General features: G+C 37.3%; 4 protein-coding genes across 5 annotated transcripts; 3 read left to right on the top strand and 1 right to left on the bottom strand.

Moving 5' to 3' along the window:
* Nucleotides 1-321: 321 nt before the first annotated feature.
* On the bottom strand, nucleotides 322-8,652 carry LOC135146709 (uncharacterized). Of its 2 annotated transcripts, XM_064083920.1 has the most exons (14): nucleotides 8,154-8,652; nucleotides 8,005-8,046; nucleotides 3,681-4,075; nucleotides 3,331-3,543; nucleotides 3,156-3,248; nucleotides 2,955-3,077; nucleotides 2,357-2,857; nucleotides 1,998-2,258; nucleotides 1,606-1,886; nucleotides 1,354-1,515; nucleotides 1,159-1,260; nucleotides 994-1,060; nucleotides 804-902; nucleotides 322-698 (listed from the first exon to the last, which is right to left on the bottom strand). In XM_064083920.1, the coding sequence occupies exons 3-14, from the start codon at nucleotides 4,059-4,061 to the stop codon at nucleotides 609-611; spliced, it is 2,373 nt and encodes a 790-aa protein (XP_063939990.1). In that variant the 5' UTR covers nucleotides 4,062-4,075; nucleotides 8,005-8,046; nucleotides 8,154-8,652; the 3' UTR covers nucleotides 322-608. The 2 variants fall into 2 exon arrangements, with proteins under 2 accessions (XP_063939990.1, XP_063939989.1); XM_064083919.1 differs by lacking the exons at nucleotides 322-698; nucleotides 804-902; nucleotides 994-1,060; ... (7 more) ...; nucleotides 3,331-3,543; nucleotides 3,681-4,075 and adding exons at nucleotides 4,166-4,921; nucleotides 5,007-5,112; nucleotides 5,193-7,677.
* Nucleotides 8,653-8,716: 64 nt separating this feature from the next.
* LOC108199065 (1-aminocyclopropane-1-carboxylate oxidase homolog 1) lies at nucleotides 8,717-10,391 on the top strand. Its single transcript, XM_017366822.2, has 3 exons — nucleotides 8,717-9,374; nucleotides 9,557-9,878; nucleotides 9,978-10,391. The coding sequence occupies exons 1-3, from the start codon at nucleotides 8,773-8,775 to the stop codon at nucleotides 10,230-10,232; spliced, it is 1,179 nt and encodes a 392-aa protein (XP_017222311.1). The 5' UTR covers nucleotides 8,717-8,772; the 3' UTR covers nucleotides 10,233-10,391.
* A 598-nt stretch (nucleotides 10,392-10,989) lies between these two features.
* LOC108198437 (1-aminocyclopropane-1-carboxylate oxidase homolog 1-like) lies at nucleotides 10,990-12,820 on the top strand. The gene is made up of 3 exons (XM_064083921.1): nucleotides 10,990-11,785; nucleotides 11,876-12,197; nucleotides 12,296-12,820. The coding sequence occupies exons 1-3, from the start codon at nucleotides 11,265-11,267 to the stop codon at nucleotides 12,554-12,556; spliced, it is 1,104 nt and encodes a 367-aa protein (XP_063939991.1). The 5' UTR covers nucleotides 10,990-11,264; the 3' UTR covers nucleotides 12,557-12,820.
* Nucleotides 12,821-13,212: 392 nt separating this feature from the next.
* LOC108199071 (1-aminocyclopropane-1-carboxylate oxidase homolog 1) lies at nucleotides 13,213-14,935 on the top strand. The gene is made up of 3 exons (XM_017366826.2): nucleotides 13,213-13,793; nucleotides 14,027-14,348; nucleotides 14,491-14,935. The coding sequence occupies exons 1-3, from the start codon at nucleotides 13,285-13,287 to the stop codon at nucleotides 14,752-14,754; spliced, it is 1,095 nt and encodes a 364-aa protein (XP_017222315.1). The 5' UTR covers nucleotides 13,213-13,284; the 3' UTR covers nucleotides 14,755-14,935.
* The last annotated feature ends 206 nt before the right edge of the window (nucleotides 14,936-15,141 follow it).

The raw sequence follows: 15,141 nt of genomic DNA, 5'->3' as shown, positions 1-15,141 counted from the left end.
ATATCAAATTTTTGGTTCTTGTTTGCCTATAAGTAACCGATGTAAAAACTCAATAGGACATCATCTTCTTCTAAGGCACTGATGTGTTCTGTGTTTAAAGACATTGTTTTTTTAATTATAACCGTTGTCATTTACATGTATCAACATTGATTTATTTTGTGCCCGCTGTTGCTTTGGTTTACAAGTCACCCCTGCCTTTTATATATATATGAACCAAAAAACCAAAATCACCATTCAAGAAACCAACAAAAAACTACCAATAACCAACCAACCAAAAACTACCAATAACCAACAAATCAAAAACTACCAATAATATCACCATTTATATAAATTCCATCCAAACATCCAATATCTTCTAAAAGTACCATTCAAGAATCCATCCAACATATATAATTCCAAACAATTACCAACCAAATAATACCACTAGTTTCTCCAACCAACCAAAAACTACCAACCTCATTAACTAGTACCTATCGATCTGAATCATAAGTACGACATGTCTAGACAAAATGTTATAGCATAATGTTTGAAGATCGATCAAGTACTAGACCAAAATATGAGCAGACCAGGATATATACAACTAGCTACTGGACAGGAGGCCATATCTATCACAATTTGTCTTGGATATAGGCAAGCGTCTCTACACGAACCTCATCCAGCTCCTCCATCTTGTAAGATTTACGACTCTTGTTAGCCCACTGAAAAGTATAAGAAACAGACAACAATAATAGTTAAGCAGCTGTATAAAACAAAAAACCTAGCAATAATAGTCAAGTACTTGCATCAGAACACCAAATCTATACCTTAGTTATAAAAGTCATTTCTTTATCCTCGATTATATCTTTCATATAGCGCATAATCGCGTAACCACATTCACGGCCACCTGGTTGCTTAGGAGATCCCTAATAAAATTAGAGTTTACTATTTATCAGCACAACAAACATAAAATTTGATCTGCTGATCACTGATATTCAAATGCTAAAATATACTTACAGCCAAATTTTTAATTTTAGGAACAGTGTTTCCCCTTCCAGTCTGAGCTTTAAAAGTCTTAAATGCACTACAGTAAAGAATGTTTTCGTGTCCTTAGTTTTAGGGACAATAAGAAAATTCAACATAGATACATTTAAATTTGACAAACAAATTTAAAGAATTCACCTTAATAATGGTTTTTCCAAGTGAGGAAAATGAGTTGGATGCGACAGAGGATTGAGGATAAAAATTTCACCAGCATAAATTACGACCAAAATCCAATGATAACTGTTTTCATTTAAAATTTAAGTAAGGTCAGATTCATCACCAAATCTCAATCAAGAACATGAGATCATAATTACAAAGGCTGTCGAAACTTACTTGAAATTATGCGGCATCAAGAACATGCGATCATAGCTGCCATTCATCAACCGCTTAACAACATAAGTTTCAAACTCCTTGTTAAGGTTAAATGTGGCCCCAGGATCAATAAAGCCATACACATCCATTTCATTATTCTCACGAATCATACCGTGCAAGTAACTACAAATAAATAAATATTAATAAAATATCACAGTATTTTGCAATATTAATATCGAAAATGAAACAAGAATATGGAGTAAAAAAACTTACGACATATGTGCTGTTATTGCAGCTTGGCCAATCTCTTCAAATTTTAATAAAGCAATTAAATTCTCATGCAATATGTAGATAACCTTATCACAACCAAACACCTCAACGTCACATGGAATTGCAATAGAGTCCCCAGTCTCTTTCATTATGGTTGTTGCATGTTTATACAACGAGTTAAAACCATTGGGCACACTGTTAGCTACCTCCACTTTCTTAAACTTAGCAACCACATTTCGCATCTCAATTTTGTCTTTTTTCTTCGATGCATCCTTTCTTGTTTTCTGCAAATAAATAATCAGAACTTCAATAACACATTTTTTTCCTAGAAATAACACAGACACGTAAATAAAACACACGTAAATACAATAAAATGGATACAAAGTAAGGAATACCACAGCAGGTGGAATAGTGATCAAGTCCTCTGGCCAAGAAACCATAGAACCAATTGCTTGTTTCACAGTCTCTAGTTCACCCTCTACTGGCACAGGAAGTAAGGCATCTCCCTGGATGGCTCCGTCCACCGCAACACGAACATGTCCAGGCTGGATAGGCACACCATGAACTACAGTATTCAATTCTGTATCATCAAAAATCGTGCCGAATGCAACCTTGTTTTCTATGTTGTCTACAGACAACTCACAGGATCGCGGACCCTGCATTCAGATAGTATTTATTGTCATGTACATATAGTGTTTTCTATGGACAATTATCTCTCCTGTTTAGTTATAAGTATATATACACAACTTTTTACCTTCTTTGCGGGTGGAGGGGGGTCCCCACCAACATATTCAATATCGGCATCAACAATCAACTCCTCCCTCAAAGTTGGTGCAGCTGCTGGTATAACCGCTCCTTGGTTATGTGTTGCTTTCTCTACTGGACAACTGTCTTTGTCCGACAGTGGAGAGGATGTAATATTGGATGCACTAAGAAGAGATTTAAGCGCATTAATCTCTTGCTTTGTTCTCTCCATTTCCTCCTTGTAACTCTCCATTTCTTGCTTTGTTCTCTCCATCTCCTGTCTTGTTCTCTCCATTTCCTCATCCCTTATACGATCACGATCTTCCAGCTCACTCTTGGTAATTCTTCTTTTTTTTTCTTTTGGCAAATCAAACCATAGTTTTGGGGTGATATAACTTCCAATTCCTCGAACCCTGCCTGAATGCTCGGGAGTCTCGAGTGCTCTAGTTAATACGTCATCACTTCCAGACGGCTGAAATTCACCTTTTTTCTTCATCTCTAGTAAGTTATCCTATAAACACCACGTGTGCATTCAGAAAGAAAGCATAAAATGCACATAATTGATTAATAAAACAATTAAAAAACAAAACACAAAGACTATAGCTTACAATTTTTTTAAGAACATCACTCAACCCGGTATCAACTACCATACCCTCCGCTGTTTGACGTGCCTTCTTCCAGAGAATCGCTCGATCGGGTTTCTCTCCAGGCTTCAACCTTCCCGCCTTCACCTGATCAGAATGGAAGAGTATTTATAATCATATTAATTATGAAACTGGAAATTACAATAAGAGTAAGGAATTTCGTACTTCTTCTTCTTCTAAACCAATGTAGCCTTTCCTGGACAGCCGATGTGGATACTTCCGTTGCTCTACTATTTTGCTCTGTTTTGCACGAAGTTTCTGAAAAAATAATAGACAATAAAGGAATTAAAGGAAGAATTTAAAATGCAAATGTGATTTAAAAATAAATGTAAAACAATACCATCCACTTATCACTCGTCCTTTCAGCAACAAATCTCTTCCAAACATCTTTACCAACAAATCCGTACTTTTTTGGAGGCTTCCGCAGTTTCTTCTTGTCTCCCTTAAATGGAATGACATAATCAGTAGTCAATTCAGATTTGAATTGTCTCCACTTTGTTCCAGCAGACTTCAGAACAAGCGACTCACATTCCTCAGGAATTTTAAAAGCATTCTGAAACAATTAACAACTATATATAAGTCAACAGTACTAAATATATATATAACACATGAAAATTCATTTACTAAACAATTAACAACTATATATAAGTCTATAGGACTATGTAATTTTATTATTTTATTAGATTTTACCTGGATATCCATCCACAACTTATTTTTTAATTCACGTTCGACAAATGGCCAGCTTTTAATATCGATCGGAATCATAGTCCTCGCCAACATTCCTATGTAAGACTGCAAAGTGTGCCTAACTCTTCCCACTGGAACTCCAATATAATTGCATCTAACTTTGAACTTCTTGCCCTGAGCCTTTTTTACCACCACTTTATACATAGACGAAGGACCTCGAGCACCTCCATATCGTTTTTTTTTAGTTTCTGTAGTAGTAGTTTCTGATTGTGTAATTTCAGGTTGTGTTTCTTGTCCTGCATCAACCAGCTGATCAGCATTATCCTGCACAGCTGCCGGCTTGGATTTCTTGGATTTCTTAACTTTCTGCTTTTTTGGTGCCATTCTTTTCCTTCAATCTGTTGATTCAATATAAGCCAATTGCAGGTGAACAATTATAAAATACAGGTGAATAGTTAGAAAGTAAGCAGGCAAAAGAATAACGTTGAAAAATTAAAAAATGCACGTAACACATATTGCAATAGATTAAAGTCTAACAATCAGACATGGTAAAGGCAAATAAAAAGATGCAATATATTAAAAACAACAAACTTATCCTAGGTTGACTTTTTAAGCCAAATTCCCTGAATGTTCTGTCTACAATGACTAACACTATGCTCAAGGGCATCAACATCACATGTGGGTATAGCAGAGCAGAATGGGGGATTTTCCAAGACCGTGTCTCCTAAATCATCTTCATTATACACATCGTGATAGTCTCGAGTCGTAGAGGTTAATACAACAGACCATCTAGCATCAATCGGATCTTCAACGTAAAAAACTTGCTTTACTTGGTCAACAGACACAAATTTATCTTTCTTGTGCCCTTGTCGACTAAAGTCCACAAGTGTGAATCCAAGGTCGTCTACCTTAATTCCTCTCTCATTCTCTGCCCACTTACACAAGAACAGGGGAGCTTTGAATTCATGATAATCTAACTCCCATATATCTAAGATCATTCCATAAAATTTCATATCGCTCTCCACGGGATTCAAATCCTTAGCACTGGAGACTTGGACTGTCTTCGCCACTAAAGAAACACCACTGTTTTGGACAACTCTCAAATCATCTCGCTCCTTTGTGAAGTACCGGACTCCATCAACTAGATATGCTCCATATGTCAAAACATAATAAGATGGTTTTCCTGCCAACCATCTAATCGTTTCAGAAACACTATCAACATTCTCCTTAATTTCATTGCTAACCTGCACATATAACCGGAAAAAATGAATTCAATCTTATTTCATGATTGGAAATACTTGAATAAAAATAAACAATGGCCAAACTTACTTTTTTTTCAAACCAATCAGCAAATAGCCGATTGTGTTCACCCATCATCCACTGAGCACTTTTTTTTTTCCCTTGGTAAAGTCTTTCAAGATACTCCTTATGCATCCTGAAAAATGACAATATTAAACAAAAAAGATGTATCTAATATATAAGAAGACGTAGTTACAAGTAATAGCTTAGACTTACAAAATATAAGGATAGACTTCAGAGTTGTTTTGAAGGACATGCAGATGTGCCTCGTCTCGCTCGTTTTCTTCAACTGATATTACTTTTGCAGCAGATAATGGACCCGAAAGCTTGCTTTTTTCATTCGGAAGTCCAGCAGTGCCACTCTGTCCAACAAATTCTGAGCAGAACTCAACTGATTCTTCTTTTATATAGCTTTCGGCTATACAACCCTCCGGATAATAACGATTTCGAACATAACTCTTTAACACTTTATTAAACCTTTCAAATGCATACATCCATCTATAGAAAACTGGTCCACATAAACGCAATTCTCTAACCAGGTGGACTGTCAAATGTATCATTACATCGAAAAACGAGGGGGGAAATATCTTTTCAAGCTCACACAAAGTCACTATCACATCTGATTGCAGTTTATCTAGTTTTGATACATCTACAACTTTGTTACACAATGAGTTGAAAAAGAAACACAATCTAATTATGCTGATTCTAACATGTTTCGGAAGAACAGATCGAATGGCAACAGGGAGCAACTGTTGGAGGAGGATGTGGCAGTCATGGGACTTTAGCCCGTACATTTTCATATCAGACATCGACACACAATTTTTGATGTTTGATGAATGTCCAAAAGGAACTTTCATGTATAAGAATGATGACAAAACTTTCTTTTTTTCCGCCTTTGACAGAGTATAAGGTGCAGGGGGCAAGTAGGTTTTTTTTTCTCCTACTTGTGGAGCTAAATCACCCCTGACACCCATCTCCATCATATCACGGCGAGATGCTTCACTGTCTTTAGATTTATGCCGCATATTTAGAAGGGTACCAATGAGACTATCACAGACATTTTTTTCGATGTGCATTACATCGAGACAATGGCGAATGTGGTGAAACTTCCAGTATTCTAACTCGAAGAAAATTGACTTCTTTTTCCATACACATTCTACCCTCTGGGAATTCTTCACTTCTTTCCCAAAAGTAAACTTCACTTCTTGCTGCTGCGCTAATACTTCTTCTCCGGAAAGGGGTTCACGTGCCTGTCCATGCTCTTGTTCTCCATTAAAACTTGTCTTCTGCCTCCTATATGGATGATGTCGAGGCAAGTACCGACGATGGCCTTGGTAGCACATTTTTCGACTATGAGTCAAGTATTTAGCTATGGTATCATCGCAGCATATTGGACATGCCATATACCCCTTATTAACGCAGCCAGACAGATTACCATATGCAGGGAAGTCATTTATCGTCCACAACAATATTGCTCTTAAAGTGAAATAAGATTTACTATACCCGTCGAAAACATTTGGTTCCCCCTCTTCCCAGAGCTTTTTTAGATCATCAATCATTGGTTGTAGGTATACATCTATATTATTTCCCGGCTCATGCGGACCAGAAACTAATAATGTTAACATCATAAACTTCCTCTTCATGCATAGCCATGGAGGAAGATTATAAGTTACCAACACCACTGGCCAGCAGCTATACCTATTGATTAGCTTATTAGTATGTGGATTTATACCATCAGCCGACAACGCTAAGCGAAGATTTCTAGACTCACTACCAAAGATGGGCCACCTATGATCGATATTCCTCCAAGAAGGAGAGTCGGCTGGATGGCGCATCAGGCCATCTTGAATTCGGTGGTTTGCATGCCAAGACATCATTTCAGCAGTAGAAGGAGATTTAAACAACCGTTTAAATCTGGGAATAATAGGGAAGTACCATAAAACTTTTGCTGGAACATTGGTCCTAACTCTACCATCCTTCCCCAATTTCCAACGAGATAAATTACACTTGGGACACTTGGAACCTTCACTATATACACCCCTATACAGTATGCAATCATTAGGACATGCGTGGATTTTTATATAATCAAGTCCTAGATCAGATAGGTTCTTTTTTGCTTCATATGCATTAACAGGCAAAACATGACCACTTGGAAGGAAAGAGCCAACAGAAGACAACAAGTCGGTAAAGGCAGCATCGCTAATGCCAAACCTCGATTTCCAATTATGCAGTTTTAACATCGACTCTAACTTAGTGCACTCACTACCCTCAAACAGAGGTTGTTCAGCGTCGGCCACAAACCTCTTAAACTCATGTGCCTCCTCATCATAATCACCAGTACCATATGCTGCCTCACAAACTTGTTTTGTTTGTGTGGCAGCAACTCTGTTCAAGTCAGGAGGGTATGAACTACCAGCTGAAGACCTAGTTTCGACACATTTTTCTCCATGCCAAATCCATTCAGTGTACCCTAAACTAAAACCGTTCTCATATAAATGACCTCTGATGATTTTCACAGAAAATTTTTTGAAATTACCACAACGACCACACGGACAAGGAATGTTTTTACAATCAACTGCATTTTCTTTGGCAAAGATCAAGAAATTTTCAACCCCTATTTCGTAGTCTAATGAATCCCTATCTTTCAAAATCCACGACTTATCCATAAATTTCACAAGAAGGTATCACCAAACCAACCTACCTGATTATCATTCAAACATACACAAGAAATACAATTTAATACATATTCACAAAAAACAAATAAGCACAAAACCAGCAAGGATCCTAAATTATTTTATATATGATATATAAAAAACAAATAAGCACAAAACCAGCAAGGTATCTCCTAATGTTTATATATGATATATAAAAATGTACACATAACTGTAAGATGCTAAGCTTAGCATCTCCTGGTGTTTAGATATGAAATATACAAACAAAAAAATACCAATCGAACACAAGAATGTTAATGCATGCTGTTAAAATTTTAAAATCAAATCAATCAAACAAAAAATGAGAAACTTCATACCTTAAAACAACCCGAAAGCTAATTCGAAAGCTACTTCCAGATCTGCCGAAAAGGAGAGCAAGAAATTAACAAAACAAAGCAAGAGCAAACAAGCAAAAAGACCCAAAATTAAGAGCAAAATAGCAAAATCAAAAGACCCAAAACCATACCAAGAAGTTAGGAACCCAAAGCAAGCTCCATTGTAGCTAATTCAAAACTAGGGTTTTGGTCACAGCTGCTGAGAGATGAGTTCAAGCCTGGTGAGAGATGGAGGTGAGAGAGAGATGCTCAGAGATGGATATGAGAGGGAGAGAGCTGGAGGAGATGCGAGAGAGAGAGAGTCGAGAGAGAGAGCAGTGCAGAGTCGAGAGGAGAAAGGGGGGAAAACGGGGAGCAAATATTTGGTTAAGGGCGGGGAGGTGTATTTTGTGTAATAAAAGAAGCGGGGTGTGTAATAAGATAGACAAAATAATTACAAGTACTGGGCGCTTTTTTTAAATTTTTTTAAAAATGGAGATTAGACAGCGGTTCTTTTATAAACCGATGCTAGAAATGGTTTTAACATCGGTTAAAAACTTGACGATGTTAAAAACCTTTTTAACATCGGTGGCATCACCGACCGCTGTTAAATGGGTGATGTCTTTTGCACTTTTTCTAGTATGTATGAGAGTAATGATATAGTCAGTGTAGTTGGTTGATATTATTAAGTGTCTGTGTCATCTTGAGCTAGTCAACAAAATTGGCAAGTTGCAGCATGTAATTGTTTCATTGAATTATTGGCCCTTGTATATGTGGCCAAGATTATTAGAGCAATCACAATTTATAACACAGATAACACACAAGAAGATGGTCACTAGTAGTACCATGGAAACAGCAGTACCATTAATCACATCTTATTCCAACCGCCGCAGAGAACTACAAGCTTTTGATGACACCAAAGCCGGGGTGAAAGGACTTGTAGATGCTGGCATTCAGAAGGTTCCTAATATATTCATTCATCCACCTGATGCATTTGGCAAGAACTCAAGTGACAAGTGTAAGGAATTTAGCATTCCTACCATCGATTTTGAGTGCCTTGACAAAGATCCCACGAGTCGTCAAGACATAGTGGAAAAGGTGCGGTGTGCATCAGAGACATTTGGTTTTTTTCAAGTTGTCAACCATGGGATTCCAGTGAGTGTCTTAGAAGAGGCGCTTCATGGAGTTCATAGGTTCTTTGATCAAGACAGTGAGGTGAAGAAACAGTTATACACGCGCGATTATACAAAAAAATTAGTGTATAATACCAATTATGATCTCTTTAGTTCACCAGCAGCAAATTGGAGGGACACATTTTCCAGTTTTATGGCCCCTTCCCCTCCTCAACCAGAGGAATTGCCAGCAGCATGCAGGTATGTCTATTTGTACTTTACTGATTCAAATGATACCTCGTTAAGATATGCATGACTTTACTGATTCAAATGATACCCGTTAAGATATGCATGAACCTGTCTTTACCTACGAGGCTATATTTGGCCTGGTTTGGTTTTATCAACAGCTGGGAAGTTTAACATTTAATCATTAAAATTTTTAGAGATATAATGATGGAGTATTCAAAACAAGTAATGAAACTGGGGATTACATTATTTGAATTACTATCGAAGGCTCTGGGACTGGACCCTAATTACCTACAAGATATGGAATGTGCCAAGGGGCTTATATTTATTGGTCATTGCTATCCCGCGTGTCCACAGCCAGAACTCACATTAGGCGCCACCAAACACACTGATGATGGTTTCCTTACCGTCCTTCTGCAAGATCAGATAGGTGCCCTCCAATTTCTTCACGAAGATCATTGGATTGATGTTCCGCCATTGCCAGGGGCGCTTATAGTTAACATTGCAGATCTTTTGCAGGCAAGTTTTGCAAATTCAAATGTATTTTATTAAGAGTGATTCAAGTGAAGACAAATTTGAGTTTCTTATTCCTTTTGTGCTCAATAATTGTTTTTTCAGCTTATAACTAATGATCGCTTCAAAAGCGTGGAGCACAGAGTAGTGGCGAATCATATTGGCCCAAGAGTATCAGTAGCATGCTTCTTTAGCACTTCTGTAATGCCATCTACAAAGTTATATGGACCCATCAAAGAGTTGGTTTCAGAAGATAATCCTCCCAAGTACAGAGAAACAACAGTTCAGGAGTATGTGTCACACTCCTTCTCAAAAGGGCTTGACGGTGAATCTCGATTGCAGCATTTTAGGCTGATATGAAAATAATTAATGTATCATCTGTTTGGCATCAAAATCAACAAGTTGATTAGTTGTTATAGCCATATGTTTGCAAGATCACTGGACTAAGAGTTCTTCATCATAAACAGTGAGTTGATGTTCCTATTTCTCTTCTAGAAAACTTGAGGATCTTTCTCCGAATGTGAACGTAGTTATGCTTTCAAATAGTTTTAAAAAATTGAGTTTATGTAATATACGAAACTTATTAATACATGAAATTTGAATCATAAATTGAAAATGTTATAAAGCTTAAAAAATTACGCAAACTGTAAAGTAAATAATCAGTATAAAAATTTATTTTTGATAAGAGTTTGCTAGATTAGAAAATTAAAAAAATATATTTCATTTAATAAATTATTTGTGGTACAAGAGCTGCAGGAGCTCTCCAACTTCTTTTTAGCTCACAACAATACACCCTTCTTGTCTATCCAAGCTATCTGACAGAAATTGAAGTTGGCTTACTAGGCCAAAAATGTCAGAAAGTGAATAAATTCTGCAGGAGGCCCGGTTTATGTTCTAATCAGCTCATTGGTTTGTGTGGCGTCGCTGAAATCTAATGTTGTGTTTGGTCGCAGAAAACGGAATGAAATGAGAATTATTTAGGAACATTAGCTGATATTTTTGATTTTTTATAATCAATGTAGTTCGTTGAGTTGATATTATTAAGTGTGTGTCATCCTGAGCTAGTCAATGAAATTGGCAAGTTGCAGCATGTAGTTGTTTCATTGAATTATTGGCCTCATCTCAACTTGAATTTTGTGCATTAACAGCATATAGAGATTTACAATTTATGAATAAAGGATCATGCATTTGAGACCATACAAGATAAATATAGCCCCTCAAGATATTAGTTGCAAGATAGAGTTGAGTTTTTCTGAGGTAACTGGTGGTTGCCGGATGGAACTGTCATATGCTTATCTTTAAATCATTGTCCCTTGTATATGTGGCAAAGAAAATAAGAGCAATCATATAGTATAATACAGAGAGTTCAGAAAGGTGGTCAGTAATAGTATCATGGAAGCACCACTGTCCACCACATCATCCTCCAATCGCCAAAGAGAACTACAAGCTTTTGATGACACCAAAGCCGGGGTGAAGGGACTCGTAGAGAGTGGAGTTCAGAAGATTCCTAGTATATTCGTGCATCCACCTGACGCCTTTGACAAGAACTCAAATCACAAGTGCAAAGAATTTAGCATTCCAGTAGTTGATCTTGGATGCTTAGACAAAGATCCAATGAGTCATCAAGAGATAGTAGACAAAGTGCGGTGTGCATCAGAGACATTTGGTTTTTTCCAAGTTGTGAATCATGGAATTCCGGTGACTGTCTTAGAAGAGATGCTTCATGGGGTGCATAGGTTCTTTGAGCAAGACACCGAAGTGAAGAAACAGTTTTACACTCGTGACCTTTCCAGAAAAGTGGTGTATAATTCCAATTTTGATTTGTTTACTGGCCGTGCAGCTAACTGGAGGGACTCACTTTCCTGTTCAATGGCTCCTTCTCCTCCTCTAGAGGAATTACCAGAACCATGCAGGTATGCTTAATATAAAATCATAATGTTCTTACAACTATTGCCTATTATTTGGCTTAGGAAAATTGAACATTTCATGATTAAACTTTGCAGAGATATACAGATAGCGTTTTCAGAACAAGTAATGAAATTGGGGATTACTTTATTTGGATTACTATCCAAGGCTCTGGGACTGGACATTAATCACCTAGAAGATATGGAATGTGCCAAGGGGCTTGAATTGTTCTGTCATTGCTATCCCCCATGTCCGCAGCCAGAACTCACATTAGGCACCACCAAACACACTGATTTTCATTTCCTCACTGTACTTCTTCAAGATCAGATTGGTGGACTACAAATTCTTTACCAAGATCATTGGATTGATGTTCCACCTCTTCCGGGGACACTTATAGTTAACATCGGAGATCTTCTACAGGCAAGTATTGCGAATTTAAATGTTGTGTAGTGTACATTGAATGATTGAAGTGAAGACAAGTTCAGTTTCTCATTCTTGTTTAATGATTGTTTTTTCAGCTTCTAACGAATGATCGCTTTAAAAGTGTGGAGCACAGAGTCGTTGCAAAGAAAATTGGCCCGAGAGTATCAGTAGCATGCTTCTTTAGCACTGGTCTAATGCCATCTCCGATTCCGAAGCTCTATGGACCTATCAAACAGTTGGTTTCAGAAGATAATCCTCCCAAGTATAGAGAAACAACAGCTCAAGAATATTTATCATACTCCTACTCAAAAGGGCTGGACGGGGAATCTCGATTGCTGCACTTCAGGCTGAAATGAACAAAATTTGTAGTCCAAAATAGATAAATATGTGTAATAATATATTAATAATTTGCTTGGTGACAAAATCACCGAAGCTGATTAGCTGTTATCATATATTAAACTGAGTGATACTTTGCAAGACTGGTGACCTACTAGTTGCTCTTGGTAATCACTGAGTTAATGTCGTCTTGTTCCTGGATCTCTTGTGGCACACGCAGGAGATCTTCTTCATGTATCATATGAAAACATTGTTATGGTTTTAAATGTTGTTTTTTCTACTGATGACGGGATTGGTAAATCTGAAATCACGACGATACTATGTGTGATATCCGCACGACTTTGTTTTTGGACACTTCCAATAAAACCTCTTGGAAATGTTCTGACTACTCATATTCTAGCTTTCTACCCCTCCCACAACCGATGTGTGACAACTCCTAACACACCAACTGATTATGTATCATACTCGTATTCATAAGGGCTTAATGGCTTCCTCCATTACTGCAGATCAGGCTCTAAAGATTCAAAATAAATTGCTTGGTAGTTAAGTTATCAATTTTTCGGAAGTAGGGGTATATAAATATGATTATAACATATGACCAAAAAGTGACGGAGGCAGTGACGTTGTTGATAAATATTGATTAAATTTTTCCTTGTCATACAGGAAAAAATGCGTCCACATCGCGCCACATCATCTTATCTGCTCACTATTTCAGCTCAGTAATCACAACATTTGAGCTACCAAAACAATGGAGACACAAGGATATGATCGACACAGTGACTTGAAAGCTTTTGATGATACAAAAGCTGGTGTAAAGGGACTTGTAGACTCCGGTGTCACCAAAATCCCTCGAATATTTGTACATAATCAAGCTCAAATAAGTCAAATTCCATCTTCAAGGCACAGCAAATCTGGTTTTCCAAGCATAGACCTTAAGGATATCGATATCGATGAGAGTTCACGTGGCAGAGTTGTTAAAGAAGTTAGAGATGCTTGTGAGAACTGGGGATTTTTTCGAGTTGTGAATCATGGTGTGCCAGAGAGTGTCCTGGATGAAATGATCGATGGAGTTTGTAAGTTTCATGAGCAAGATACTGAGCTGAAGAAGCTGTTTTATTCGCGTGATTTTACAAAAAAGTTTCTGTATAATAGCAATTTTGATCTTTATAAAGCACCTGCAGCTAACTGGAGGGATACTATCTTCTGTAACATGGCTCCGGAGCCTCCTCAGCTGGAGGAAATGCCTGAAGTGTGCAGGTACATGTCAAGACTTGTGATTTATGCGTGTTTTTGTGTACATTTATGATCTCAATTAGAAAAAACTTGTTCTTCTTTTAGTAGGTCGAAAACTAAATGTTTGCTTAGTTTTGCCTCTGCGCGATTCTATTTAAGAATTGAGTAGTATCATATATACTCAAAAACAGTATACATAATATTTGAATATTGACAAGTTCTTGGTTTTTGATTTTGTGCATTATCCTGTACTGCAGAGACATCATGTTTGATTACTCAGAGTACATAATGAAAATGGGGATTACACTGTTGGAACTATTCTCAGAAGCTCTTGGACTTAATAGGAATCACTTGAAAGACATGGCTTGTGCTGAAGGCCTTTTCCTAGTTGGTCACTACTACCCTGCATGCCCTGAACCAGAACTAACTCTAGCCACCAGCAATCACTCTGATAGCGGGTTTTTTACCATACTCTTACAAGACAACATAGGCGGCCTCCAAGTTATTCATGACAATGAGTGGATCGATATCCCTCATGTCCCCGGATCTTTAATAGTAAACATTGCAGACCTTTTACAGGTAAAGGGATGTTATATGTCATAAAAAACTCGTTTAATCTGGTAGATTAACAACACTTTGGTACTTTGTGTTAGTACTACTGATCATTGTGTACAAAACTATGACTAGATTACAAATTGTTTAACTTGTTTTATCTGTGCAGCTCATTACCAATGACAAATTCAAGAGTGTGAACCACAGAGTATTAGCACAAAAGATTGGCCCTAGAATATCAGTGGCAAGTTTCTTTAGAACACATTTTTGGGAGAAAACAGCATCAAGGTCATACAGCCCGATCAAGGAGTTGCTATCTGAAACAAACCCGCCGTGCTACAGAGAAATTACAATCAAAGAGTTCGTCACACACTATTACAACAAAGGTCTCGATGGAACCTCTGCACTATCAGCTTTCAAGTTGCTTAACTAGGCTATCGATATGGATCAAGGGGAACTCATTATGTGCTCGTATTCATAAGGGCTTAATGGCTTCCTCCATTACTGCAGATCAGGCTCTAAAGATTCAAATAGATTGTTTGGTAGTCAAATTATTGGAGTTGATTAGTAAAGGGGATGTTCAATATGTATATGGATTACTCTGTTTCTCTGGATTTTTTTTTTGTTTTTTATATTTGACTTGTTACAAGTAATACAATGTCAAAATAATATATCACAATGATTTAAGGATAAAAACATTTTCTTAATTTGGTTAGCAAATTTCTCCTCATCATTTTACGTGCGTTCGCCCCTTGCACAGCCACCGTTCTTGTACTCATTCATGTTAGAGCTGTAGGTTCAGGGTTCAGTTCTTGTGAGA

Source organism: Daucus carota, chromosome 8, assembly GCF_001625215.2.
Source record: "Daucus carota subsp. sativus chromosome 8, DH1 v3.0, whole genome shotgun sequence".
Taxonomy (NCBI): domain Eukaryota; kingdom Viridiplantae; phylum Streptophyta; class Magnoliopsida; order Apiales; family Apiaceae; genus Daucus; species Daucus carota.
This window is presented reverse-complemented; position numbering and strand designations above follow the sequence as displayed.

Excerpts from the sequence above, each read along its gene's own strand:
- LOC135146709 (XM_064083919.1), bottom strand. The coding sequence starts at position 7,642 with ATGGATAAGTCGTGGATTTTGAAAGATAGGGATTCATTAGACTACGAA. Across the intron at positions 5,113-5,192 it reads GAAGTCTATCCTTATATTTT|GATGCATAAGGAGTATCTTG; the intron begins GTAAGTCTAAGC and ends GTCATTTTTCAG. Across the intron at positions 4,922-5,006 it reads CTGATTGGTTTGAAAAAAAA|GTTAGCAATGAAATTAAGGA; the intron begins GTAAGTTTGGCC and ends TTATATGTGCAG.
- LOC108199065 (XM_017366822.2), top strand. The coding sequence starts at position 8,773 with ATGTGGCCAAGATTATTAGAGCAATCACAATTTATAACACAGATAACA. Across the intron at positions 9,375-9,556 it reads GAATTGCCAGCAGCATGCAG|AGATATAATGATGGAGTATT; the intron begins GTATGTCTATTT and ends TAAAATTTTTAG. Across the intron at positions 9,879-9,977 it reads ACATTGCAGATCTTTTGCAG|CTTATAACTAATGATCGCTT; the intron begins GCAAGTTTTGCA and ends TTGTTTTTTCAG.
- LOC108198437 (XM_064083921.1), top strand. The coding sequence starts at position 11,265 with ATGGAAGCACCACTGTCCACCACATCATCCTCCAATCGCCAAAGAGAA. Across the intron at positions 11,786-11,875 it reads GAATTACCAGAACCATGCAG|AGATATACAGATAGCGTTTT; the intron begins GTATGCTTAATA and ends TAAACTTTGCAG. Across the intron at positions 12,198-12,295 it reads ACATCGGAGATCTTCTACAG|CTTCTAACGAATGATCGCTT; the intron begins GCAAGTATTGCG and ends TTGTTTTTTCAG.
- LOC108199071 (XM_017366826.2), top strand. The coding sequence starts at position 13,285 with ATGGAGACACAAGGATATGATCGACACAGTGACTTGAAAGCTTTTGAT. Across the intron at positions 13,794-14,026 it reads GAAATGCCTGAAGTGTGCAG|AGACATCATGTTTGATTACT; the intron begins GTACATGTCAAG and ends CCTGTACTGCAG. Across the intron at positions 14,349-14,490 it reads ACATTGCAGACCTTTTACAG|CTCATTACCAATGACAAATT; the intron begins GTAAAGGGATGT and ends TTATCTGTGCAG.